Genomic DNA, 23,409 nt, shown 5'->3' on the forward strand with positions numbered 1-23,409 from the left:
TGTACAGGATCACAAGTGGGGGCTGAGACCTTAGGAGTGAGCAGCACAGACAAGTCAAGTCTGGGACTTAAGAGGGTGCAAGGTAAGTTATAACACACAATTATATTTTAATGCAAACGCTTAGAGAAAGTAGAAAAACATATTTGCAATGCAGCTATAACGGGCTCCTGCAACATGTCTTTAGTGAAAGCGAGGTCCCTGGGGACAGGTTCCCTTTAAACTTTCCCATGATGTTACACAAAGAAGCAGTGTGTTTTAGGAGTGCCTTCAAATATATCCATAGGTGTGTCTCCAATTAACTCAGATGTTGCCAATAGGCCTCAGAAGCTTCCAATCATATGGGCTGTCCCAAGTTATTTAAATGCATAGTAACCTTCGTGTATATAAACTTTTGACAGGAAGTCATAAAAATGCCTTAAAAAAAAATAATCACCCCTGTGTATATTTATTCTAGCATTTGACAAATATAAATAATTTTGTCAAACCAAATGTGGCCTAAAACAGGAAATGCTTATTCTGATTTCATGTCTCTTTATACAGTGTATGTAAACTTCTGATTTCAAATATATAAATATATAGAGATGCAACAAATTTCTAAACTAATATCACATATTTCTCATTTGTCACAAACAATGGCAATACAGATTCTGGTTTAAGACCTGGTCTCAACCGTCCGATGAGCAAGGTTGGTAATGGCGCTGATCAAATCACATGCATCAACCAATAAGTATATAACATTTTATTTAATGGTTATTTCTAAATATACAAACATAAAAATGTGGTAACACAATATATCAACAATAAGAAAGAAAACGGATTTTATTCTTTCTTTGCTTAAAAAGCACCATGAAAATTTTCTGATTTTGGATTTAAAAACAAAATACATAGAATTTTCAGTTCCAGTCTTGTTTTACCATGAAAAATTGAAATGTAAGTGGGAGCTGGTTAACATATTTACTGTATTGAAATGAATGTTTAATGAGGTCTGTAAATTAAATAACCAGAATCGACAGTATTGCTATGTAATTTGGAACATGTATATTTTATGATTATAACTCTCAGTCAAATTATTTTTTTGGTCCTTGTGACAATTAGACTTTAAAAAGTTTAGGTCTCTACAACTTTCCAACAAACTTGTGTTCAAGTCCCCACTCTTATGGTCTAAAAACTCATCTAGTTCTGCTCCCAACTGTGAAGTGGATATATAATGGTCTAGACCACTATAGGCAAAACACACCAGGCAGAACAGATCTCTTGTCTGTCATCCTTATTTGTTAAAATACGTCAGTGTAAAGAAAATCTTAGCTGCTAACATAACTAGGTTAGGTTGCAGTCACACCTCGTTTTGTCGTTCATTGTAAGGATACATCTGAAGTATCCTTACAACGGAGAGCATCAGCACCAGATCTCACACAGTGGGTTACATCCTCCGGTTAGGCACCTCTCCTGAAAGCATAAGGAGTAGTTAACATTGGCAGCAGAAAATCATCGGGGTGTCTCTTGTGTGACACAGCTGTGTATTTGTGGACAGTTACATCACTGTGAAAGCATATACAGCGTATGCTTGGAGAGGCCAGGGGTGGTTGCATACAGGGACACCCTGCCCCCATTAGCCATTATGGCTACATACTGCTCCTTCAAGCAGGATGATACCCGTGCAGTACAGTGTTTCCTGCAGGATGCAATGTATACTCAGCAGAACTTGGCAAGAGAAGATGACTCCATTTACCACAATGGGGGAGATTTATCATCAAGTTTCTGAGGTAAAACTGTTCTAATTGCCCGTGGAAACCAATCAAAGCTCAGCTTTAATTTTATAAACATCTGTGGGGAAATGAAAGCTGAGTTCCGATTGGTTGCCATGGGCAACTAGAATAGTTCTGTTCTAAAAGACTTATTATATGTCTATGGACAATTTTAGTGTATACGACAGGAAGTTTTCTGACATATATGCTGAACTTGTTAAAAAAAGAGATCTGAAAGCAGCCTTAGTAGAAATAATGGGGAACATTTACTTACCTGCCCGATCCAGAATGTCCGTCCGAATGCACGATCCACGTAGATCCTGCGCCCGATATCCTGCATGTGTCGCTCCCCGCTCACCTGCTTCTTCCCGCTGCATGTAAATGCTTGGCTTGCAACACAAATTTGAGTTAAACCCCGTGCTTAGTCCGAATCCGCCGTATCGTCCAACGCCCATGCCCCAGATGTGTTGCGTGAAAGCTGGCACGATTGGGACAATCTGATCGCGTGTGACACAATCCCCGGTGCGATCCCCTAAAAGTCGGAAAACCCAATGAAAATGCGGCCGCGGGACCCTTAGTAAATAAGCCTAGTGTCTTTATGAAATCAGATGTCCTGTACTTACAGGCTCACCATATAAATAGGCCCCAACTGAGTTGATTTAGCCTCATGTAGATTTTTCTGGTGCAATATCCAACCCCTTCTATGTGAGCTACCTGATGCATGCTATGCTTTAGTAGTCACAGACACTCTCCTCTGCTCTTAGGGGGCTGAAATGTGCTTCAGGGTGAACTCCCAAATATCTTCTGTCTCAGAGTTTATTCACCTGTGTACTTCCACCCAGATGCAATAGACATGCACATTTACCACTGAGGGAACAATAGACTTGTGTAAGTGCTGGTGAGGGAACTTTGTGGTCTTCTATGATAGTAGAGCGCAGGGGGAGTTTCCTTCCACTACAAAGCACTGCAAGACATATTTATGAACACTGGCCACCAAAGACCCTTTTCATTTAGACAAAGTAATCAATATTTTATTCTTGAAAAGTAAAAATTGTGATTCGTTACCGTTCTGATTGTTGTGCACTGTAGGCGGTCATTTTACAAAAATAAAAAGGGCTGAGGTTCAGAGAAACTGCACCAAAAAAACCCCAAGGTTAAGTTTAAGCATGTGTACACATTGCAGGAAGCGCTAGTGTCTCCCACTGCACAACTTTTATTTGCAGCACAAGGATAAGATTTAGTAATATAATCCTCTCTACTAGTACTAACATAACTGCAAGTTAAAGGGGTTGTCCACTTTCAGAAAATAATTGATTGCGTAATGCATAAGGAAAAGTTATGGTTTTCTAGATCTCTGCTTGCTGTACTTCTATAGAAATCTTTCAATCTTTATCCAGTGGATAGAAATCTGACCATTACTCTCTATGACAGTTATGGCGAGCCTTTTAGATACAGAGTGCCCAAACTACAACCAAAACCCACTTTTATGTTGCAAAGTGCCAACATGACAGTTTGAGCACTATTGATCTCTGCTGTATCACAAGTTTCAATTGTATTGGCATCCTGAGGACACCAATACAATAGAAAGCAGGAGACATTTGGATTGTAGCTTCCCTCCAGGCTCCCCTGAACAGGAAGAATCAGGGGACCCAACAATAATCCATTTCTGCCCACACCTTCTCGCTCCTCCTGTAGTCCTGGCAGCCAAGTAGGTGTCACTTGTAAAATAGCACTGAGCGTGGCGCGTCCTGGGCTGTCTTGGACTGAAGGAGGAAGCCTTGAGTCCTATCTGGTAAATTCTTTGCTGGGTGCCCACAGAAAGGGCTCCGAGTGCCACCTCTGGCACCCATGCCATAGGTTCACCACCACTGCTCTATGATAATAACGGCTTGTGCACCTATGCGACATCACATCACCATGGACAGACTTCTATCCATTGGAATTAAACAGAGAAGCTTTCTATAGAAGGACAGCAAGCGGAGATCTAGAAAACTGTACGGAATTAATACAGAAAGTATATTGGAAAACTGTATAACTTGCTATTACACAAATAATATCAATTATTTACTGATAGTGGCCAACACCTTTAACCACCAACAGACTCACTGACATGTGGCATGGTGCACCAAGGGTGACCACAACTTAAAAGGAGGGACCAGGTATTTTAGATCTGCATTATTGTAATTGTGAAAAGTATGACTATACGCAGGGGAGTCTTAACCAATACCAATTAAAGGTAGGGAACGCCTGTTGTGCACAGTTGTCTTGAAGGACTTCTATTCCCTAGTGCAGCCCAATTCTTGGCCTTGTCAGTCTACAGTATCACCATCACATTACTAATGGTTACCCAAGGCCTTAGATTACATTAAATTACTAATAGTTTTCCGAACTTACAATATCAACTGTTATAAATGATTAAATAATTGTAATGTATATGTTCCCACAATAATATAGAAAAGTAACGAAATCAAACCAAACGATAATGAAACATGCATTAAAATATGGCCACACACTGCATGCAGGCTACTCTACATGAGGCAAAACATAGCTGTGCTGGACCAACACGCTTTACTATGAAGTGCTGGAGGGATTGACATATCTGCACATAATAAAGGAAAACCATATGAATGGGGCATAGCTTTACCACATGGGCACACCAAAAACATGTTATTTATAACACTTTCTTCTACCAGGGCAGAGGGGGGCTGCTACAGCGTCTCTACAAAGAACAATAAGTACTGTGTACCAGGCTTTATACAAGAATCATGTCACACAGCACTAATGTATAAAGTAAAATCAAAGCGGCAGTGGATGTAGGAGTATTACAGACAGAGGATGAATCTAATATATATCATAATATATTATAATATACAGAAAGAAACTGCTTTTATACTTGGTGTCAGTATATACTGAAATCATCATAAAAGATAAAAGAAGCAGTCGCAGAAAATATACACTTTCTTACATGCTAATGTGTCATTTTAAGATTTAACTGGATTACAGAAACATATTAGACATTAGACATCAATAGCTCCCAACAAATCCAATCGATTTTAATGGCTATTAATGGGCAAAATTCCTTTTACAATTTTTATTTTGCCCACCAAAAGAGATACGCTGGCTGATATTGTGACATGCATGCCTATAACATTGTAGAGTTTGTAAGGCCTCATGTGTGTCCCTATGCATTTTTTTGGGCTCAGAGACAACTGTGGTTTCCACAGTCCTGTGTATGAGCCATACTTTGCTGGAAGCAGGGAAATCAATGTGAAGTGAAGTGAATGGGAAAAAGCAGAATACAGAACGGCAGAAGTATGCAAGGCACAAACCTGAGGCCCAACCACAACTTTCATAGCCAAAATATTCATAAGATTTTTCGAGTCATTTTTTTTGTATGAACATACATTACATTTACACGGATTATAGTCAGGACATTAGTGATAAATCAAAAAAGATACTATATGAATCTATTCGCTTATGGCAGATGTGAAATATGGGCTGTGGATAAAAGTAACAGTCCACATATAGGTGGCCCTTTTTGTCCCGTCATTATAAACTCAGCAATATACATAAGTATTTGTGAGCTGTATCTAAATATAAAGCCAGGAATAACAGAGATTTTCCATAACCATTTCCTTATAAGACTGTGTAATCATCATCTTTTTTTTTACTTGCCTATAAAAATACTGACATTGCTTTACTTAAAAACATAAAACTTTAGTTCCAGTAGTTTCTACTGAATAATTCATGTTAAAATTTCTTTATAAAAGTAGTTTTCATCTTCATTGCATACGTTCTCCACAAAGAAGCCACTATTTACATAGGGGAGTGCACCTCTTTAATGCTTGCCCTTACTAAGCCTGCGCCTCCGCTTCTACCTTCCCTGTTTGGGGCTGACTGAAAAGCAGCTTCCGAAAGATGTTGGCATAGAACGGTCCATACACCTGCTTGTTGAAATTAACTATGTTTGAGTAGTGAAATCCAATGTACTCCATCTCCTTATGGACAGGTGTAAGACCTCCAGGAATTATGGGAACACGCTTGAATGGGTAGGGAAGACAAAGGAACGTGGTCAAGTACTCTTGTATTCGTTTTTCTGGAAAATAAAATAGACATAAAAAAGTAAATCAGAGTATAGATTTACTCTGTCTAGACAGTTCTGAAATATTCTGAGCCTTCCACCCGATCACAAGCCTGGAATTCAGCAGGAAAATTACATTAAGTTCAGACATTACATGATAGCGCATTAACTCCTTAGTGGCAATGGATATCAAGATTCAATATCTATATTAAAAAATTAGATGAATCCTGAAAGGGGTAAATCCTGGACGAGCACAGAGCCATGGGGGGGGGGGGGGGGATGGGGAGTGCACACTCCTCACCCCTACCATCTCCATTGAAAGATGTGCGGCCGTGCTGCAAATTTAGCCAAATATATGACATGTAATTACATCCACTTCCAACAATAGATGATGTCACAGCTACACCAAATGCCAAGGCTACTTTTCATAGAGCTCAATTAGTCGGATCATGGGGCTGATGTAAAGTATGTGCTATTGCTACAGCTCAAGATGGCAGTCCACATAAGCATAGAAAGAAAACTGTAGAATATAAGCAGCTTAAAAATGTAATATGTTTCACTCTCTGGTTTTAAACAGTCAAGAAGAGTTTTTCTCCAACTCGCTATGTAGTGAAAGAAGCACACTTTTGGGTTAATTGGGTAATACCCACGTAACTTTGAATGACAGGTTGAGGGGCTTGGCTCAGCACTCCCTGTGATTGGAGGATAGTTTGAAAACAGAGATTGCCCTCCAGGTGGTTTGGAGAAACTAGCAAACATGAATTTTTAGCCTGATGTGTATGTATGCTTAAAGTGTTTTCCTTATTTAGATACCTTGTTCAAATCAGATGTATTCCGTGTTCCTTGTTTTTTAAATGTATGTTTTTTAAATGTATGTGATTTATGTATGAAATTGAAAACATATTTTATGGAGAAACAGTGTTGTATAAATGAAGCTAGAGGACGGACGCTAATCATGCCCCGGAAGAAGCACAGAGGCGAAACCCTGGGTCGGGCAAGGATTGGCGTCCTCGTGGAGTTATTTGTGATATGCGCATTTTTTATCTACATATGTGAGTAGAACTGGAAATAAAAGTTTTAAAAGTTTAAAACTGTCTACACTATGTCTGGATATGTCTCTTATATGCAGTGAGTGGAGGAGACTAGGACAGGAGTGAAAATATTGACGGTTTCTGGTCTGAATGGTGACTTATCCCTGAAAGTGATCCCTTGTGTTTGGTGCACAAATAAGGAGGAAACCTGCATGGATCGTCATTTTCGTTTTTGAGCTCTGGTCCCAAAAGAGTTTCTTCTACTGGATTATTGAATAGTGGATGTTTGCTGGATCCATCTAGGACCGTTAAGGACAGCTCATAAGAGGGAAGGTGCAGCACCACGCAATTTTAAGAAGAAAAATTACCTTTAAAACTAAGCACCCAGTCTACCTCTAACCAAAACAACAGAGTTTCTGTGCTTACACAGTAGCACCCTCCATGGTGGCATTATGTAGCTAGTTGTTAAATTTAAATTAAAAGAAGAACAAAAAAACGGAGGGTTGGGTGGATATTAACCTGAAGACATCTTCTACCCATAATAAAGATATTGAGCAAAGCTTGTATCCTGTACCTTGGATATAGGCAGAAATGATTAAAGGGGTTGTCCACTTTCAGCAAATAATTGATATGATTTGCATAAGTTATACAATTTTCCAATATACTGTACTTTCTGTATCGATTCCTCACATTTTTCTATATCTCTGCTTGCTGTCATTCTATAGAAAGCTTCTATGTTTACTTCGAGTGAATAGAAATCTGTCCATGGTCTTGCGAGGTCACACAGGTGCACGAGATATTATTATCACAGAGTAATCAGAGCCATGTGATTATAACGGCTTGTGCACTTGCATGTTCTTCACAAGAGCACTGACGGATTTCTATTCACTGGAGGTAAAAATATTCTACAGCAGAGCAGCAAGCAGAGATCTAGAAAACTGTGAGAAATTGATACAGAAAGTAAATTGAAAAATGGTATAACCATATCAATAATTTGATGAAAGTGGACAACCCCTTTAAGTTAGTTACCGAGACTATGGTTGAAGTTATAAAACCACATGGTACGAATGATATGCTGATAAACTAGCTGACAAGCCTTGTAAATGTGCCAGTAAAACCATAGAAAGCTGTGATGGTTGCACTTACAGATTTGTAAGATTGTATCATTCATACCTATTAAGCTGTAGATAGGGTGATTCTTCTCCGTCAGGCTGCAGATTTGTCCTTCCAGGATACTTTGAGCCTCAGCGCTAAGTGCAGGTAATCCTCTTTCTGTCAGTGATTTATTCATCTCGAAGGATATTTTGGTACTTAGAGCTGTGAGAGCCTCCTTTAAATTAAACGTTCTGAAAACAATGTAGGAATTTATAGTTATTTTTTGTTTATTTCAAAAACTTCTAAAATCTACATTGAGTAGTTGAATGCAGAGAACTCAGAACATACTATGAGGGCTATAAAATACCACTTACTTGTTTAAGCCTTGAAGGAGAATGGCTGTGATATCTTTGACATGTTCTATAAATCCAGTAGTGCTTACTGGGCCCATGGCATTTTGGGTAATAAGACATACACATGCTACAAGTTTAACTTGATGCAGCTTGTTCTTCAAGTCCACAATGCGTTGATCATCTGTGATGACTGTCTGGAGAGGAGAAAGCCAATATACATACACTTATCAGGATTTTCTGTGGAAAATACACTGGGGGAGATTTATGATCAAGTTTCTGAGGTAAAACTGTTCTAGTTGCCTTGCCCATGGAAGCCAATCAGAGCTCAGCTTTAATTTTATAAACAGCTGTGGGAAAATGAAGACTGGGCTTGGATTGGTTGGCATGGGAAAATAGAACAGTTCTGCTCTAAGAGATTTATGATAAATCTCCCCCACTGTGGTTCTTCGAAAATGGACTACCTACCTCCGGTACAACACTGTCATAGTCCATATGCAAAAGTTTCACAAAACCACTGTTCAACACCAGGGTAGGACTCAGGTTGTCTACAGATACTCCATTTTCAGTGGATGTGCTTTCTTGGGCTTTTGCTTCTATTGCATCTTTAAGAGATTGCTCAATCCATTGTGTGGTTTGATTCAGTGCATCTGCATCAAGACATATCAGATTCAGTTGCCCATCTCACACTTTTATGACAAATCCAAATGGATACACCATGAATAGCTATATCTATGTGGTAATATCCACAAATTGTAGTATAAATTTACAACAAGTATATACAAACATTGATCAGATATTTCAGTCATACATACCAGGTGATTTGTCAAGTATTTCCTGGAATTTTACCCTCTCGTATTCCGCTAACTGACGCTGAAGCTGAGGTCTAATGTTATGGATAGTGTAATTCACCATATCCATTTTCATGAGGTCTAGGACATGGAAGACATCCCTGAAAAGTGAAATAAGGTATGAAATGAGATAGCTGACCAACAATACATACAACCATGCGACTCTAGGGTCATCACTGTGGTGACAAGTATGGGAAGCCCATACCCATCTACCAACAAAAATTATAATAACAGACCTAGACAGATGTCACCAGTATATACTTTTGTTGTTGAATATATATCTACACACACCTAATATTTAGAAAAGCTCATGCAACAGCAATGTAATGATATTTGTAGTTTATTGACCCCTTAAAGGGTTTTTCCCATGAGAGAAAATTCTCAAAATTTCAATTCCTGAGTGATGTTAACATAATAAAGATAATTTTTAACCCCTTACTTTACAATTTTACTCAGTTTTATTGCTGTTTTAGCTACTACAACTCAGTGTTGGTCAGTGTAAGATTCCAGGGTGTGGACGGGGACTCTCTAAGCACACATTATGACCCCTCTAGTTCTGTGTTGTGACAATGTGGTTAGATTATCAGGGTACTGGTTTATATGCACTTTCATCTGGCTTCTTACATTGATCGAACACACTGACACATAGAAAGAGAGATGAGATGGTTATGACACACAATGACAGTCAGCTCTCCTACATCTCTGCTATTCCACAACACATGTGATATGCCGTGCTTTCTTCTTCCTCCTCGTGATTAGCTTGGGAGCAGAAGAAACTGCAGTCTGAAGTCTTAAGTCAGTGCAATCTGAGAGGAGTTAAAGGGATATGTCCATCTCAGAGATCCATGACCTATCAATAAATACTTCAAAATGACCATCCTCTCGGGGGGGGGGGGATCTGAAAATAGTTAGGTACAGTATGCTTACCCTGCTTTTTTTTTAAATGTGCCATAGAAATTGATGAATAAATTTGTGCATATTTTAAACGGATTGCTATCTGAAATTAAATTTGCTCAGCATCTCCTCAAAAGTAAGCTCACCAAACAAATGATTCCTAGCTTTATTCAATGGCATAGCGAGTTAGGAGTGGTGGACCTGGTTTTGTATGTTACATCAGTGCCACCAGGAATTTTTTTTCTCTCCCAGGATAAACCCTCTAAGTATAGCAGTAAACAACACTGTCTCTGTCCCTTAAATTTTCATGTGTTGTGAAGCTAAATGCTTCTGCTCTAGTTAAAAATAGAGAGAGAGAAACATGGACATCGGCTTCACAAGAGACAGATATACTCAGGCAGCACTTCTTGCGCTCCATTTATAAACTGATGAGTACAGAACTATTAATAACTCCGCTTAGGCTTCCAGATTTGACCTTCAGGTAGTTGGAAGTCCAGCTTGTTTATACACTAGTGGAGAGGGCCTATTCTCCCTGTGCCGCTGCAGCAACAGGAATCAATAGACACTTCATAGGGAAGTTAAGTATCACCGCGTCTCAAAATGCCTGATCTATCAAAATATAAAAACGGTTATTCCTGGCGTTGAATCCCAGAAAATAGCGCCCAAAATACCACACAGTCCTCAAAATGGTAGCAATGAAAACGTTGGCTCATTTTGCAAAAAAATTTACACCTCACACAGCTCCGTACACCGCAGTATGAAAAAGCTATTAGCGTCAAAAGATGGCAAATTTTTTTTTCCCCCATACACATTCGTTTCATTTTTGAAAAAGTATTAAAACGCAATAAAACCTATATAAATTTGGTATCACTGCAATCCAAAGAATTAAGCAGAGGTGTTATTTGGAACATACAGTGAAAGTCATAAAAAATTAGCCCACAAGAAAGTGACGCAAATGCTTTGTTTTGCCAGTTTGACTACATTTGGTGACAGTATGGAATTATAAATAGCGTCACGGAGTACAATGTGTTACACACAAAATAAGCTCTCACACAGCTCCGTACACAAAAAAAAATTTAAAAAGTTATAGATTTTTGAAGGCGGAGAGCAAAACTAAGTAAGAAAGGCTTCGTTCACACGATACTCACATCAGGAGAAACTCCTCCCTGAAGGCATATCCGTTTTGACCAAAAAGCTTGCATTCACTAAGTAGCAACGTGTTTTAACCCCTTCCCGACGCGCGCCGTACTAGTGCGTACTAGGGTCCCGGTGCATGGAGAGGGCTCGCGGGCCGAGCCCTCTCCATAGCCGGTAAGTCTTTGCTGCATATTGCAGCAAAGGCTTACCGGTAACACCCGCGATCGGTGCTAGCACCGATCGCGGGTGCTTTCACCGCGATCGCCTCCGGCAATGCTGCCGGAGGCTTCAAAAAGATGGCGCCGCATGGGCGCCGCCATCTTGGCGCGGATCTCCGCTCCCCGATGACGTCACGGGGAGCGGTGATCCGTTGCCATGACAGCATCGGGCCTCACGAAGGCCCGAAGCTGTCTCGTTTTAACCTATTCATTACAATGTGCTATCAGCACATTGTAATGAATGAGGAGTAAAATCCCCATATACTGCCATATTGCAGTATGGCAGTATATGGTAGGATCGATCAGACAACCTAGGGTTAAAGTACCCTAGGGAGTCTGAAAAATAGTTAAAGTAAAAAAAAGTTAAAAAAAAAAAATTATATTAAAAAAACCTAAAAATTTAAATCACCCCCCTTTCCCTAGAACTGATATTAATATTAATAAACAGTAAAAATCATAAACACATTAGGTATCACCGCGTCCGAAAATGTCCGATCTATCAAAATATTATAACGGTTTTTCACTGCGTTTAACCCCGTAACGGAAAATAGCGTCCAAAGTCAAAAATGACATTTTTTTGCCATTTTGGAAAATATAAAAAAATTAATAAAAAGTGATCAAAAGGTCGCACAGTCCTAACAATGATAGCAATGAAAACGCCATCAAAAGTCGCAAAAAATGACACCACCCACAGCTTCGTACACCAAAGTATGAAAAAGTTATTAGCGCCAGAAGATGGCAAAATCAAAAAAAAAATTTTGTACAGGAGGTTTTAATTTTTTTAAATGTATGAAAACATTATAAAACCTGTACAAATGTGGTATCCCTGTGATCGTAGCAACCCAAAGAATAAAGTAGACATGTCATTTGGGACGCAGAGTGAAAGCTGTGAAATCCAAGCCCACAAGAAAACGTCGCAAATGTGTTTTTTCACCATTTTCACTGCATTTGGAATTTTTTTCCTGCTTCCCAGTACGCGCCATGGAATATTAAATACCGTCACTACGAAGTGCAATTTGTTACGCAGAAAATAAGCCATAACAGAGCTCTTTATGTGGAAAAATAAAAAAGTTATAGATTTTTGAAGGTGGGGTGTGAAAAATGGAAGTGAAAAAACTAAAAAAGGCCAAGTCGTGAAGGGGTTAACTTAAAATTAAATTATTTTATTTCTAGAATCGACAACCCTTTTTTTAGATAAATACAAAATTACTTTAAGAAGAGACAGAACCATCTACATTGGAGTCAGTGGTGTAGCTTAGGGAGTATGAGAAGAAATGTGCACCAACCTCAGCATTTGTACAATGTCTCCACTGGCTTTCAGCTTCTTGACATCATCATCTCTGACAGGGGCACATAACTTTGACATCACATTAATGATAAAACTGCCAAGTTTTGGAATATCAACAGCATTGTGCTCAGCCTGCTGTCTTATTAGGTCCACATCTAGAACTTCACAGATTTGGGTTCGAAGTCTGTTTGTACCAGGAGTCAAAAATGAAAGGAGAATCTGCAGGGACAGAACAGAAAAATGTCATTTACGAGAACAGGTCACCAGGTTTTTACCCCACTAAAGTACTACTACACTACTATGGTATGAAGTTATATATATATATATATAATTAGAATTTTCTCTTCATCTGAGATCTTACCTGTCTGTGGAGTGTGCAGTGTGAACATTGCCAGATTCATGAATTGTGGTGCACGTTCATCATGAAACGAGCCCCCTGCATTTTTTTTTGAGCACCTTTAACATACAGTGTGCGACACAAAGTCTGTCGGACTCTGCATGATAAATGTGTCACATGGACTGTCCGTGCACCGGAATGCCCCTTTACGTGTAGAATTTTGTGTTGTGTCGGGTGTAGTGCAGCTGCAACATAAATACATGTTGAAGCAGTTAGCACCAAAAAGAACGTGCAAAAAAAAACTGGTGCAAGGGCTTTAATTAAATGTGGGCCTTAAAATTAGATTATTATACAAGTCCAACTGTATATTCTATTTTTGAGCATAGAAATGTTCTCTATGGGGGCAAGGTCAGGTGAGTTTGCTTGCAAATCAAGCACAGCGATACTGTAGTTATTATACCAGCTATTGGTAAATTTGGCAGTGTGGACATGTGCCACGTAGTGCTGGAAAATGAAAATTCCATCTCCAAAAAGCTTGTCAGCAGAGGGAAGCATTGAGAGCTCAAAAATTTCATGGTAGACAGCTGCGCTGACTTTGGTCTGGATAAAAGTGGACCTACACTAGCAGATGACATGGCTCCCCAAACCTTCACCAATTGAGGAAACTTCACACTCCAAGCAGCTTGGATTGTGACTCTCCCCTCTTCCTCAAGACTCTGGGACCTTGATTTAGAAATTAAATGCAAAATTTACTGTAATCTGAAAACAACCCCTTGGACCACTGAGCAGCAGTCCAGTTCTTTTTCTCATCAGCCCAGGTAAGACGCTTCTAGCGCTGTCTATTGGTAGGAAGTGGCATGACAAATGGAATGTGACAATTGTAGCCCATGTCCTGGATATGTCCGTGTTGTGGTTCTTGTAGCACAGAGTCCCCAAATGTTTGAATGGCCTTTCTTAACAATTCTATAAAGGCTGCAGCTATCCCTGTTGCTTGTTCCCCATTTTTCTACTTTTTCATTCTACTCAACTTTCCATTAATATGCTTTGATACAGCACTGTGTGAACAGCCAGTTTCTTTAGCAATAAACTTTCATGACTTTCCTTGTGGATTGTGTCAATGACTGCCTTCTGCACATCTGTCAAGTCCGCAGTCTTCCCCATGATTGTGTCCCTACTGAACCAGACTAAGGGACCTTTTAAAAAGCTTAAGAAGTCTTTGCAGGTGTGTTCGGTTTATTAATCTAATTTTCTGAGAGAATGACTTTTGGGCTTTTATTGGCTTTAAGCCATAATCATCAACATTAACAAATAAATACTTGAAAAAGTTCACGGTTTATAATAACTGTATATAGAAAAACTTTTTGCTGATATTCTAAGTATTGAGAAGCACTTAACACATAGTTGGACATGTAAGCTGCAGATAAAGATCCTGTCCCACCTACTTTCCCAGTTCTGTGGCTTATAGGACCATAAATGATCTGAAAGAATATCTATAATATGACACAAAGCTTGTTTCCAGACACTATAGAACCAAAGATAGGGGCTTCTGAAGTGACACTACCCCTGCAACAACCAAACTTGACTCATCTCATGTGAAAATGGGAAGACAAAAGTCATATTTTTCTAAATTTTGGATTTTTTTTTTTTTTTACAGGTAAAAGGGTGAGATTTCACACAAAAGAAGGAATTCTAGAAAGCACATTTCATACGGTACCTGTAGTTTAGTGTACGATAAAACCTGGGGACAGGTTCCCTTTAAGTAACACTCAACTAAAACATCATCTACAAGACCAAGATTGATAGGGAATGTGTATTTACCTCTTTTATCTCATCAAAAAGCTTGATGGCATGCTCATACTCCGGAGGATCCTCCCGAAGATCTGACTCCAAACGATCCCAGAATGCTTTGTGTACAATCTGCTTCACACGTCCTTCCAAACTGTAATACATAACAACATTGAACATATATACTTACATATGCATTTGTGCAATTAAATAGACTATTTACTGTCCATAAGTGTTACATCCTATACTACAGTGATAAAAGAAAGCCTACAAATCACCCCACAAGAAGAACCCATGCTGTGGGTGATTCTTTATTTTTAAAGTCCCCCCAAGCCATGTACATACCTATTAAAGATGTTTTCTAGTGTTAAAGGAAAACATATTAATTGTATACTTAGAAGTGATGCAAAAGAATCATAGAAACTCACATCATCATTTTATATAACGGTTTGAAGAAAAAAAAGCAAAACTTTACATGTGTCTACAACATGGATAATGATAAAAGCCTAAACAAGGTTTTCTTATTGCCACTATACAGCAGATAATATACACTTTATTGAAATTCATTATGGTTTTGTAGGCAATTTTATTATTCTATAGTGTTATCATTTCAAGATATTATCCTATATGGAATGTGCATCATCTACCCTGTTTAACCAAGATAAACTTATTTTTAGTCTTTTTAGCACATGTGCTAGTATTTCTGAATCTATTTGTAGTCTTTCCAGTAAAAGTTACATACCAGGGGAGGAGGGGACGACATATTCTACAATCACGTATTAGATGTGTCGTCACAGAAACTAGTTGGCCAACATTCATTAAAGTGTTCCACGTTTTCTGTCCGACTTTGCACTAGAATGAACATGCACATTGCTTGCACATGTACTTAAGAAGAGTTTGCTACTGCAATGTGTCCGATAATGTCCGATAAAAAAATGTGCACCTAAAGAAGTATTTTGATGCACAGTTAAATCGTGTGTCACAGTGCTTTCCGATGCACCTCAGTTGTGTCTGCGCCGTAATAATTAAAGTGTCAAGGCTGCAGTATACTACACTAAAAAGGGGGTTCGGACTGTGCAACACATTCATCATGCAGAGTCCAACAGAATTGTATTGCACACCCTATATTAAAGGTGCACAAAAAAAAAAAGTTATTGCACTCTCCTGGAGCAGTACAGGGGGTGCCAGATTCATGAAGAACATGCGCCACAATTCATGAATCTGGCACCCTCTGCACACTACACATAGCGCAGTTTACACTAGTTTTGATAATTGTGGGCCATTATGTAACCATTGTTGCCAGTGGTAAGAGACAACAGATATGTAAAAATAAAGTTATTCCAATATACTCTAATGGCTAGTAAAATATCAGAATGTTAGGTTTTTTGACCAGCTGGGTAGATGCCTTTATTAGAACTGGTATATTTGCATCTATTCAAGCACATCTATACAAGCGGCCCCTGTTGGAGTGAAGACCAGCATTAGATCTACTTTCTAAACAGAGGGGAAATAAATCCTTCAATCATTAGTAGGAATTGACATAGGTGATATATTAACAATAAAAATTCTAAAAATAAATAAATAAATACAGATTAATAACATAAACAAAACAGTTAATTAAGAAGATTGTCTAAGGATCAAACAGATGAATAACAAAAAAAAAATATATATAAAAGGATAACAAACCAGTCAATTATCAATGGCAGAAGAGTCGTTAGTATAATAAAGCCAAGACCTACCTGTTTTTGGGAGGGTCTATTGTATCGAGATGGAAGTTTTCATTTGCAACAATCTCATGCGCTAATAAAAGGTTTGACAAGTTCCTTGTAGTGGACATCACATCATCAAAGGTTGATGTCCTTGGTGGACTTGCTAAAAAGTAAAAAGTTAAGAGAGACTGTTACATTGGAGTTTTATTAGGAGAAGGCTTAAGAATCCCTGGTTTATAAAATTGCCACTCTTTATCCCCTTCACAATATAAAAAGGGGATCCCCAAGCATTTCAAGAATTATTTATTTAATGAGGTCTTAAAAAAACACATCAGAAACAGGTAAAGACCAAGTAGAACGGATGGCACTCACCCACGTCCAGTTTGCAAGGATGATTCTTCTTTATTAGGTAAACAGTAGTACTCACATAATGTAGGACAGGCAAGGGAGGGGGTGAGGAGTGATGCTACAGAAAGGCAACGGCCGTTTCGCGCAGGTTGCGCTTCTTCCGGCCTCCGTGCATGCACGCAAAACGGCCGTTGCCTTTCTGTAGCATCACTCCTCACCCCCTCCCTTGCCTGTCCTACATTATGTGAGTACTACTGTTTACCTAATAAAGAAGAATCATCCTTGCAAACTGGACGTGGGTGAGTGCCATCCGTTCTACTTGGTCTTTACCTGTTTCTGATGTTAATACATACTACTAGGATTTTGAGCACCACTACTTCTTTGGAACTCACAGTACCTGTTCAGACCCCTGTTCCTGTGAACGTGCCATACATACATATCAAGCTTTCCATAAATGTTTTGGTAGTGCCCTGACCACTCTTTTCCCCTGTTCTTAAAAAAACACATTTGATATGTGGCAGAAAGCACAGAGTTGGCATATTACACTGGGGTGTAACTGCATCTGCCCATCCACCAAGGTGTCTATAGAGATTTCCCCACTAAAATGGAACCATAATAGGACATGCCACTTTTTCACCTCACAGCCACCTCTGCCACTGGGGGGACAGGTGTGAGGCATTTATGGATTGACATTATGGATACACTTTAGACAGCAGTAATGCAGTCATTTCTCTTTGCTCTCTATACATTCAGCCTAATCCTTAAGGGGCTTCTTTACGTTAACCATTCTGAAATCGTGCACAACTTATTATCCAAAATAATTTCCATGTCAAATTCCAAATTTCAGAGATCAGTCACAGGTGAAAAGTCAGAAGGTCGGCATATACATTAGATAATCCCACCGACATTGATCTTACATGGTTAGCTTAAAGGGAATGGCCAAAAATAATTATCGATGTTCAGCACAGGGACACAGAGCCAGAATTTGGTTTTGGCTCCCTGGAGTGCCTGTTTCCATCGATGCAGCAGCATCACATCACATTGAAACTGATTCCATCAAGCCACAACAGGGATGTGGAGCTCACGGAATGCTGTGTGCCACATAAACACATGGATGCACGGCAAGAAAAGCTGATCAATGCTGGAAGCCATAGGTGTCCTTATGATCAATACTACATAGCCCATCCTGGGGAAATTCCATCAATAGTTTTTGCTGCCCATGCCCATTGATTCAATATATGCACAATTTTAATAAAGTTTTCTAAGCAGTCTTCATGTCTGGGTTTTACAATAAAATGTTCCTGGTCTATTCTATAACTATTTCTTTGCTCAATGGCTTAGATAATTATACTGTCCTTGACAAATCCTGTCATGCATGGTGAAGTATATAGTTGTCTGCATACATTTAGCACATGTTATAATGCCATTACAACATGTGCACATACCATGCCGGTGTACACACAGGAAGCGTTATATATAAAACATCCACAGCTGACTTACACACAGGAGACGCATGCTTGCTGGACGAATCACTAGTAAAACTTTCCCGGGGAGACTCGCTGTCACTGGATGAACAAGCCATACTTTCCGATAGTCGTGATCCATCTGAATCGCTGAGCCGGTCCTCATTTCCAAAGGGTTTATCACCACTGAATGGCATCTTTTGTATCTACAGTATATTTTACCTGTGACAATAATCAAAACAGCATTCACCAGATTAGATGGTAATTTATTTGAGTTTAATAAAGAAGTTCTAGAAGCAAGACTCAAGTGTATACTGTGGAGAACATAGTAATTTCTCATGGCCGACTGCACAGTCAGGGGCGGTTTCCCATTTGGTGTTTTTGTACCGTTTTTAAACTCATCCAAAATGTATATGTGTTTAAACGCTTTGGCCAATTCCCCACCCACTTGCGTTTTGGATGCATTTTAAAACATGACAAAAATGTCACGTGGGAAACCCCCTTGAGAAATTCTGTCTCTATCACTGCCATATTTACCAGCCCAAACCATCTGAGATGAAATTTCGGCTTTAGTACAGCCTGATGGTATGCAGGACAGTAAAGCTGCCAAACACTTGATCAGAGCATTACACTGTAAACTCACTCATGTGAAATGGTGTTATGTTTTATTTGCTGATGAATCTTTGACCTATGTCTCATGGCCACATCAATACAATTATAATTGTTATTATTCAATGTATGGATGGAACTAAGATTTCCCGGTTTGGGGCACTAAAACCCAGCATTTGGTGTTTCCTTTGTGTTTGCAATATAGTAAATGCTGTTGCTGTGATGTGGGGTTGACAGTACCACTGGCCTCAGCAGTGTCCAGCAGCAGTTTGTGCGTAGACTGCAGCAGTCTTGTGCCATCAACATTTGGCTGCAGCTCCAACATGACACTGCTGCAGCCTATGTGTACCAACAGACACAGAAGATACCGCACTGGGCTGGAAGGTAATACACAAAGGTACAAGTTATTTGGGGGTGTTTTTTTATTGCTAAGAGCAGCCCCTGCTACTAGAAAAAAAAATGACTTATCCTCCAACTAGCCTTTAACACTGTGTTATATATACTTACATCAAAAATGGAGCTAGTGTAGTATTATAACTGGTGTGCACTTGTGCCGGTCTCAGTAGTGAGCAAAATAAAACCGCTGGGTTAATATGGCAATAATTCAGTGCACGGAGGAGGAAGGAGCCATCTTTCTGTGGTAAGATATTCTGTCTGTATACTCAGGAAGGGTGGTGTCATAAGAACTCACAATTTCATGAATACACATTCCCGTCAATGAAGTCTAACTGCACTAAACACCTAACAATGAGTGCATGGGTCCATGAACCTGTTGTACTATATAGTGAAGTCCAATTTCTAACTAATTTCTAAGGAATACTGTATATAGAGTGTACACATAGCCTCTTCTTATATGTCTATTTTAGTGATACTTTTGAAAAAGTATGGAGTGAAATTCCTATGTTGTTCTTCCAAAAAAATTGTAAGTAGGCAAGTGAGAGTCCATGTACAGTGTGGTAAGGTCATAAAGCAATAAAAAACTGTGCAAGGGATACACCCCCAACTAGTAACATCCGCTTGGAAGTTTACTCATGGGAGAAGAGCAAAGGAAAAGCAAAACATCCAAAGTTATACCAGGCAAATGTGACATGGATTTTTTTTTCATCTGTGGCAGGAACACAAGAATGAACCTTGGATTTCTGCCTCAGAAATACCAAAGGATGTGCACATGGATTGACCACCCCAAACACTGAAGTGCTGCATGTTATAACATTTGCAGCCAGTTCTTGACCTAATGGGATCTGAAATACGATAATCATTCCACTTGCTGCAATATCTGCCAAATCTTTTCTTACGGAATGACACAGAATTCATGAGAAATCTGCAAGATAACACATCTCTCATCTGTGCGGAGCCAGATATTTTGACATTCTACCTCAATAACAATTGGGTTCCTGCCAAAAATGATTCCAAGTCCCAAATGATCCTAATGTTTCTATGTGAAGTTTCCCTGCAGTGACTGAAACACTAGAAGGCGGCCACATTACAGAAAAACAAGACGGGGCTGGTTACTTAGTCAAATTCATTATAGATCTTAAATCTATCAACAACTATTTGACGCAAGTTTCCCGACCACAGAATCTGTGACAGATTTACATCAGTCGCTGCCAATCAGCACCAAGGATGAAACATTGGGGCTCATTTACTAAAGGTCACGCTGCTCACTTTTGTCAGACAGTGCACATTTTTCGTGGATTACACAGGTTGCACAGGTATTTAAGTGTCTGCACTGAGATTTTGACGCACACAATCCCTTTTTGGCGCAGCTGCGCTGGTTTCCATGCGGCACAAATCGGGGGGACATGCCAAACGATCGGACTGAGCGCGGGATTTAACTTTCAAATTATGTTGCAAGCCCTGGCACTAACATGCCCCACTAAAAAGATGGTGAACTCTGTCGGACCTGAGTCTGTCGGGGAAGCAACACATTTATATATCATCTGCACAATCTTAGTGAATCGGGGCACAGTGCATTGGAGACCGACAATGCACTTTCGGTGAACTCCGGGGACGAGGTAAGTAAATGTGCCCCATTGAGATTAGTGAAACCATAGGATCATTCTCAATCATCCTTGTGTGGAAGAGAAGCTTTACACAGGAGCACATGAGTTCACTCAGCAAATTTTGTTTATTTCCAAAGGATTATATAGTCCTGAGTCTATCTGATCAGCGGGATCCTTACCTGTCAGATCACTTTAGCATCATAGTTGCTCCCCTCACTCCCCATCTTCTAGATAACAATCAGTTTAGCCAAACATCTCCCCCATCCAGGGGTGGATTAACCCATTAGAGTGCTGGCTTGGAGGAGGTAGGTTTATTGCAGATCACTGTCCTCGGGCTGGCAGTACAGTATAAAGCTATGGCAGGACAGGTGACAATCTGACACTAGTGCAGAGTTATACATCAGGAGCCCCCAGATATAAGTTTGCTTGGAGCCCCAGAAATACCAAATATGCCCCATATTCCATACTGACATAGCAGAAGAGCAGTCTGGAGTTATAGTGGCCACTCACCTTGTATGTAAAGTGATAGGTGATGACGTACACTGCAGACAAGATACAGACTATAGCTGTGCACAGTATGTGGAAGAGGACCGGTACCTACGTGACAGACAGATGAGGTCGGGTGTACAGAGCTGTAGTCGGAGGTGGACACTCGCCGTGACAGCAGCACAGTTTGGCTCTCGGCCACTGCGATGTTTTTGTTCAGCTTCAGCTCACAGCTGATCGTTGGGGGGAGGTGTGGAACGTACCAAGCAGAGCACATGGGCAAATGTGAATATGTAACATCTTCTACTTCTCTCCACACTCCAGTGACTTGCATCATCGCGTCTAGTTGAATTACGGGCGGCCTCTCCTGTGATAATTACCGCCCTTATACGTTTCGTAGGCGAATCTTAATATAAAAATGACAGAAACTAGAATGGTACAGTCCGAGCCGTGACGTCACGTATTTACGGAAGTATTCAACCACTGGCGATCCGCACCTCCTCCTCCTCTGAGTTTGGTTGCTAGGGCAATATTTTGCTGTTCTTTAAACTTGGACACGCCCCCTTAGTTAACCCTTGGCGGGGAGTTGTGGCGCTAATAGAGGCCATGACCCGGGACTGAGGAATGCGCGCAGTATTACCCGCCAGTGCCCGCCACATCTGCTGCGGTGCTCTGCCCCCTAGTGTGTCTGAGGTGGCATTACAAGAAAGAAGACGTTGTTTAAAGGGGTTGTCCGACAGTTATACACATGTTATAAGTAGGCTGGGTGAACCTATAGGCTATAGCTTCTGTGCTGCCCGAGGCGGCCTATAAAAAGAGCTGTATGGGGCCTGCAGGGCAGGTTGTGCTTTGTAGCAGCACCATGTAATATCCAATGCAACTGTGTACTGGTAGGGGAAACAATTCCATATTGATTAGAATAACGGGGATAATTAGCAAAATATCTGAGAAGATCAGGCTGTGGCACGCAGGAGGAGTAACATGTTACATCATTTATGCAAAGTAAAACAAGGGAATACATAACCTCATCCATGTTACTTCTGTTTCTCATGATTTCTCTTGCCCTCATACAGCCCCTACCCCCATGTCCTCACAACCCCTGCCCCGTGTTTCCCCCTCTCCTCACACAGCTTCCTCACATAGCACCCCATGCCCCCTCTTCACATGGTCACCTATGTCCCCTCCGCACTTAGCCCCTCATGTTTCCTCCACAGTTTTTGTGAATGAATGTTGCCTCTTCACACAGTTCCCCAAGTCCCCTCATTACACAGCCCCCCATGTCTTCTCCTCACACAGACCCCCATATCTCCTCTGAACACACTGTCCCCCATGTCCCTTCCTCACCGTGCCCATGTCCCCTGTTTGCACAGTCCCCCCCCCCCCTTGTCCTCTCAACATAGCCACCCATGTCTCCTTCAAACACAGCCCCCATGTCCCTTCTTCACAGTCCCTCCATACCCCCTCCTCACACAGTCCTCCATGTCCCCTCTTCACATAGCCCCCCACATCCCCTCCTCTATATGTCCTCTCCTCATAGCCCACCATGTCCCCTCTCCACACAGGTCCCCATGTCCTCTCCTCACACAGGTCCCCATTTCCTTTTCTCACACAGGTCCCCATTTCCTCTCCTCACACAGCCCCCTATGTTTCCCCTCATTCAGTTGAGGCTCATTGAGGCTCTGTTGCCCAGGGCCTACTGAAACCTGGAGGCGGGCCTGCATACAGTCCCATATAAATACATGACTTCTGTCCTTCTACCCCCATATCATATCATGCAGCCTCATGTGTATACATTACCCCTATCCATGTAGCCCAAAAACTTACAGTTATAAGTAAATACATTACACCTGTCTCTCTAGCTTAACATGCAGTTCCATATAAATACATCACTGCTATCCCTCCACTGCCATAACATAGAGTTTCATGTAAAAGCGTTATTCCTGTTCACCCAGCCTAAGGCTGCATCCACACAAACATGT

General features: G+C 40.4%; 1 protein-coding gene across 2 annotated transcripts; it reads right to left on the minus strand.

Annotated features, from left to right (window-relative positions):
• Positions 1–724: 724 nt before the first annotated feature.
• Positions 725–22,000, minus strand: TCP11L2 (t-complex 11 like 2). Of its 2 annotated transcripts, none has more exons than XM_072146336.1 (10): positions 21,546–22,000; positions 18,370–18,554; positions 16,552–16,684; positions 14,846–14,966; positions 12,689–12,909; positions 9,118–9,254; positions 8,771–8,952; positions 8,327–8,499; positions 8,031–8,203; positions 725–5,841 (listed from the first exon to the last, which is right to left on the minus strand). In XM_072146336.1, the coding sequence occupies exons 2-10, from the start codon at positions 18,527–18,529 to the stop codon at positions 5,600–5,602; spliced, it is 1,542 nt and encodes a 513-aa protein (XP_072002437.1). In that variant the 5' UTR covers positions 18,530–18,554; positions 21,546–22,000; the 3' UTR covers positions 725–5,599. The 2 variants fall into 2 exon arrangements, with proteins under 2 accessions (XP_072002437.1, XP_072002436.1); XM_072146335.1 differs by having other exon boundaries at positions 21,455–22,000.
• Between the last annotated feature and the right edge of the window lie 1,409 nt (positions 22,001–23,409).

This window comes from Engystomops pustulosus, chromosome 4 (assembly GCF_040894005.1).
Source record: "Engystomops pustulosus chromosome 4, aEngPut4.maternal, whole genome shotgun sequence".
Taxonomy (NCBI): Eukaryota; Metazoa; Chordata; class Amphibia; order Anura; family Leptodactylidae; genus Engystomops; species Engystomops pustulosus.

Excerpts from the sequence above, each read along its gene's own strand:
- TCP11L2 (XM_072146336.1), bottom strand. The coding sequence starts at position 18,529 with ATGCCATTCAGTGGTGATAAACCCTTTGGAAATGAGGACCGGCTCAGC. Across the intron at positions 16,685-18,369 it reads CAAGCATGCGTCTCCTGTGT|CAAGTCCACCAAGGACATCA; the intron begins GTAAGTCAGCTG and ends TTTACTTTTTAG. Across the intron at positions 8,953-9,117 it reads AATACTTGACAAATCACCTG|ATGCACTGAATCAAACCACA; the intron begins GTATGTATGACT and ends GTCTTGATGCAG.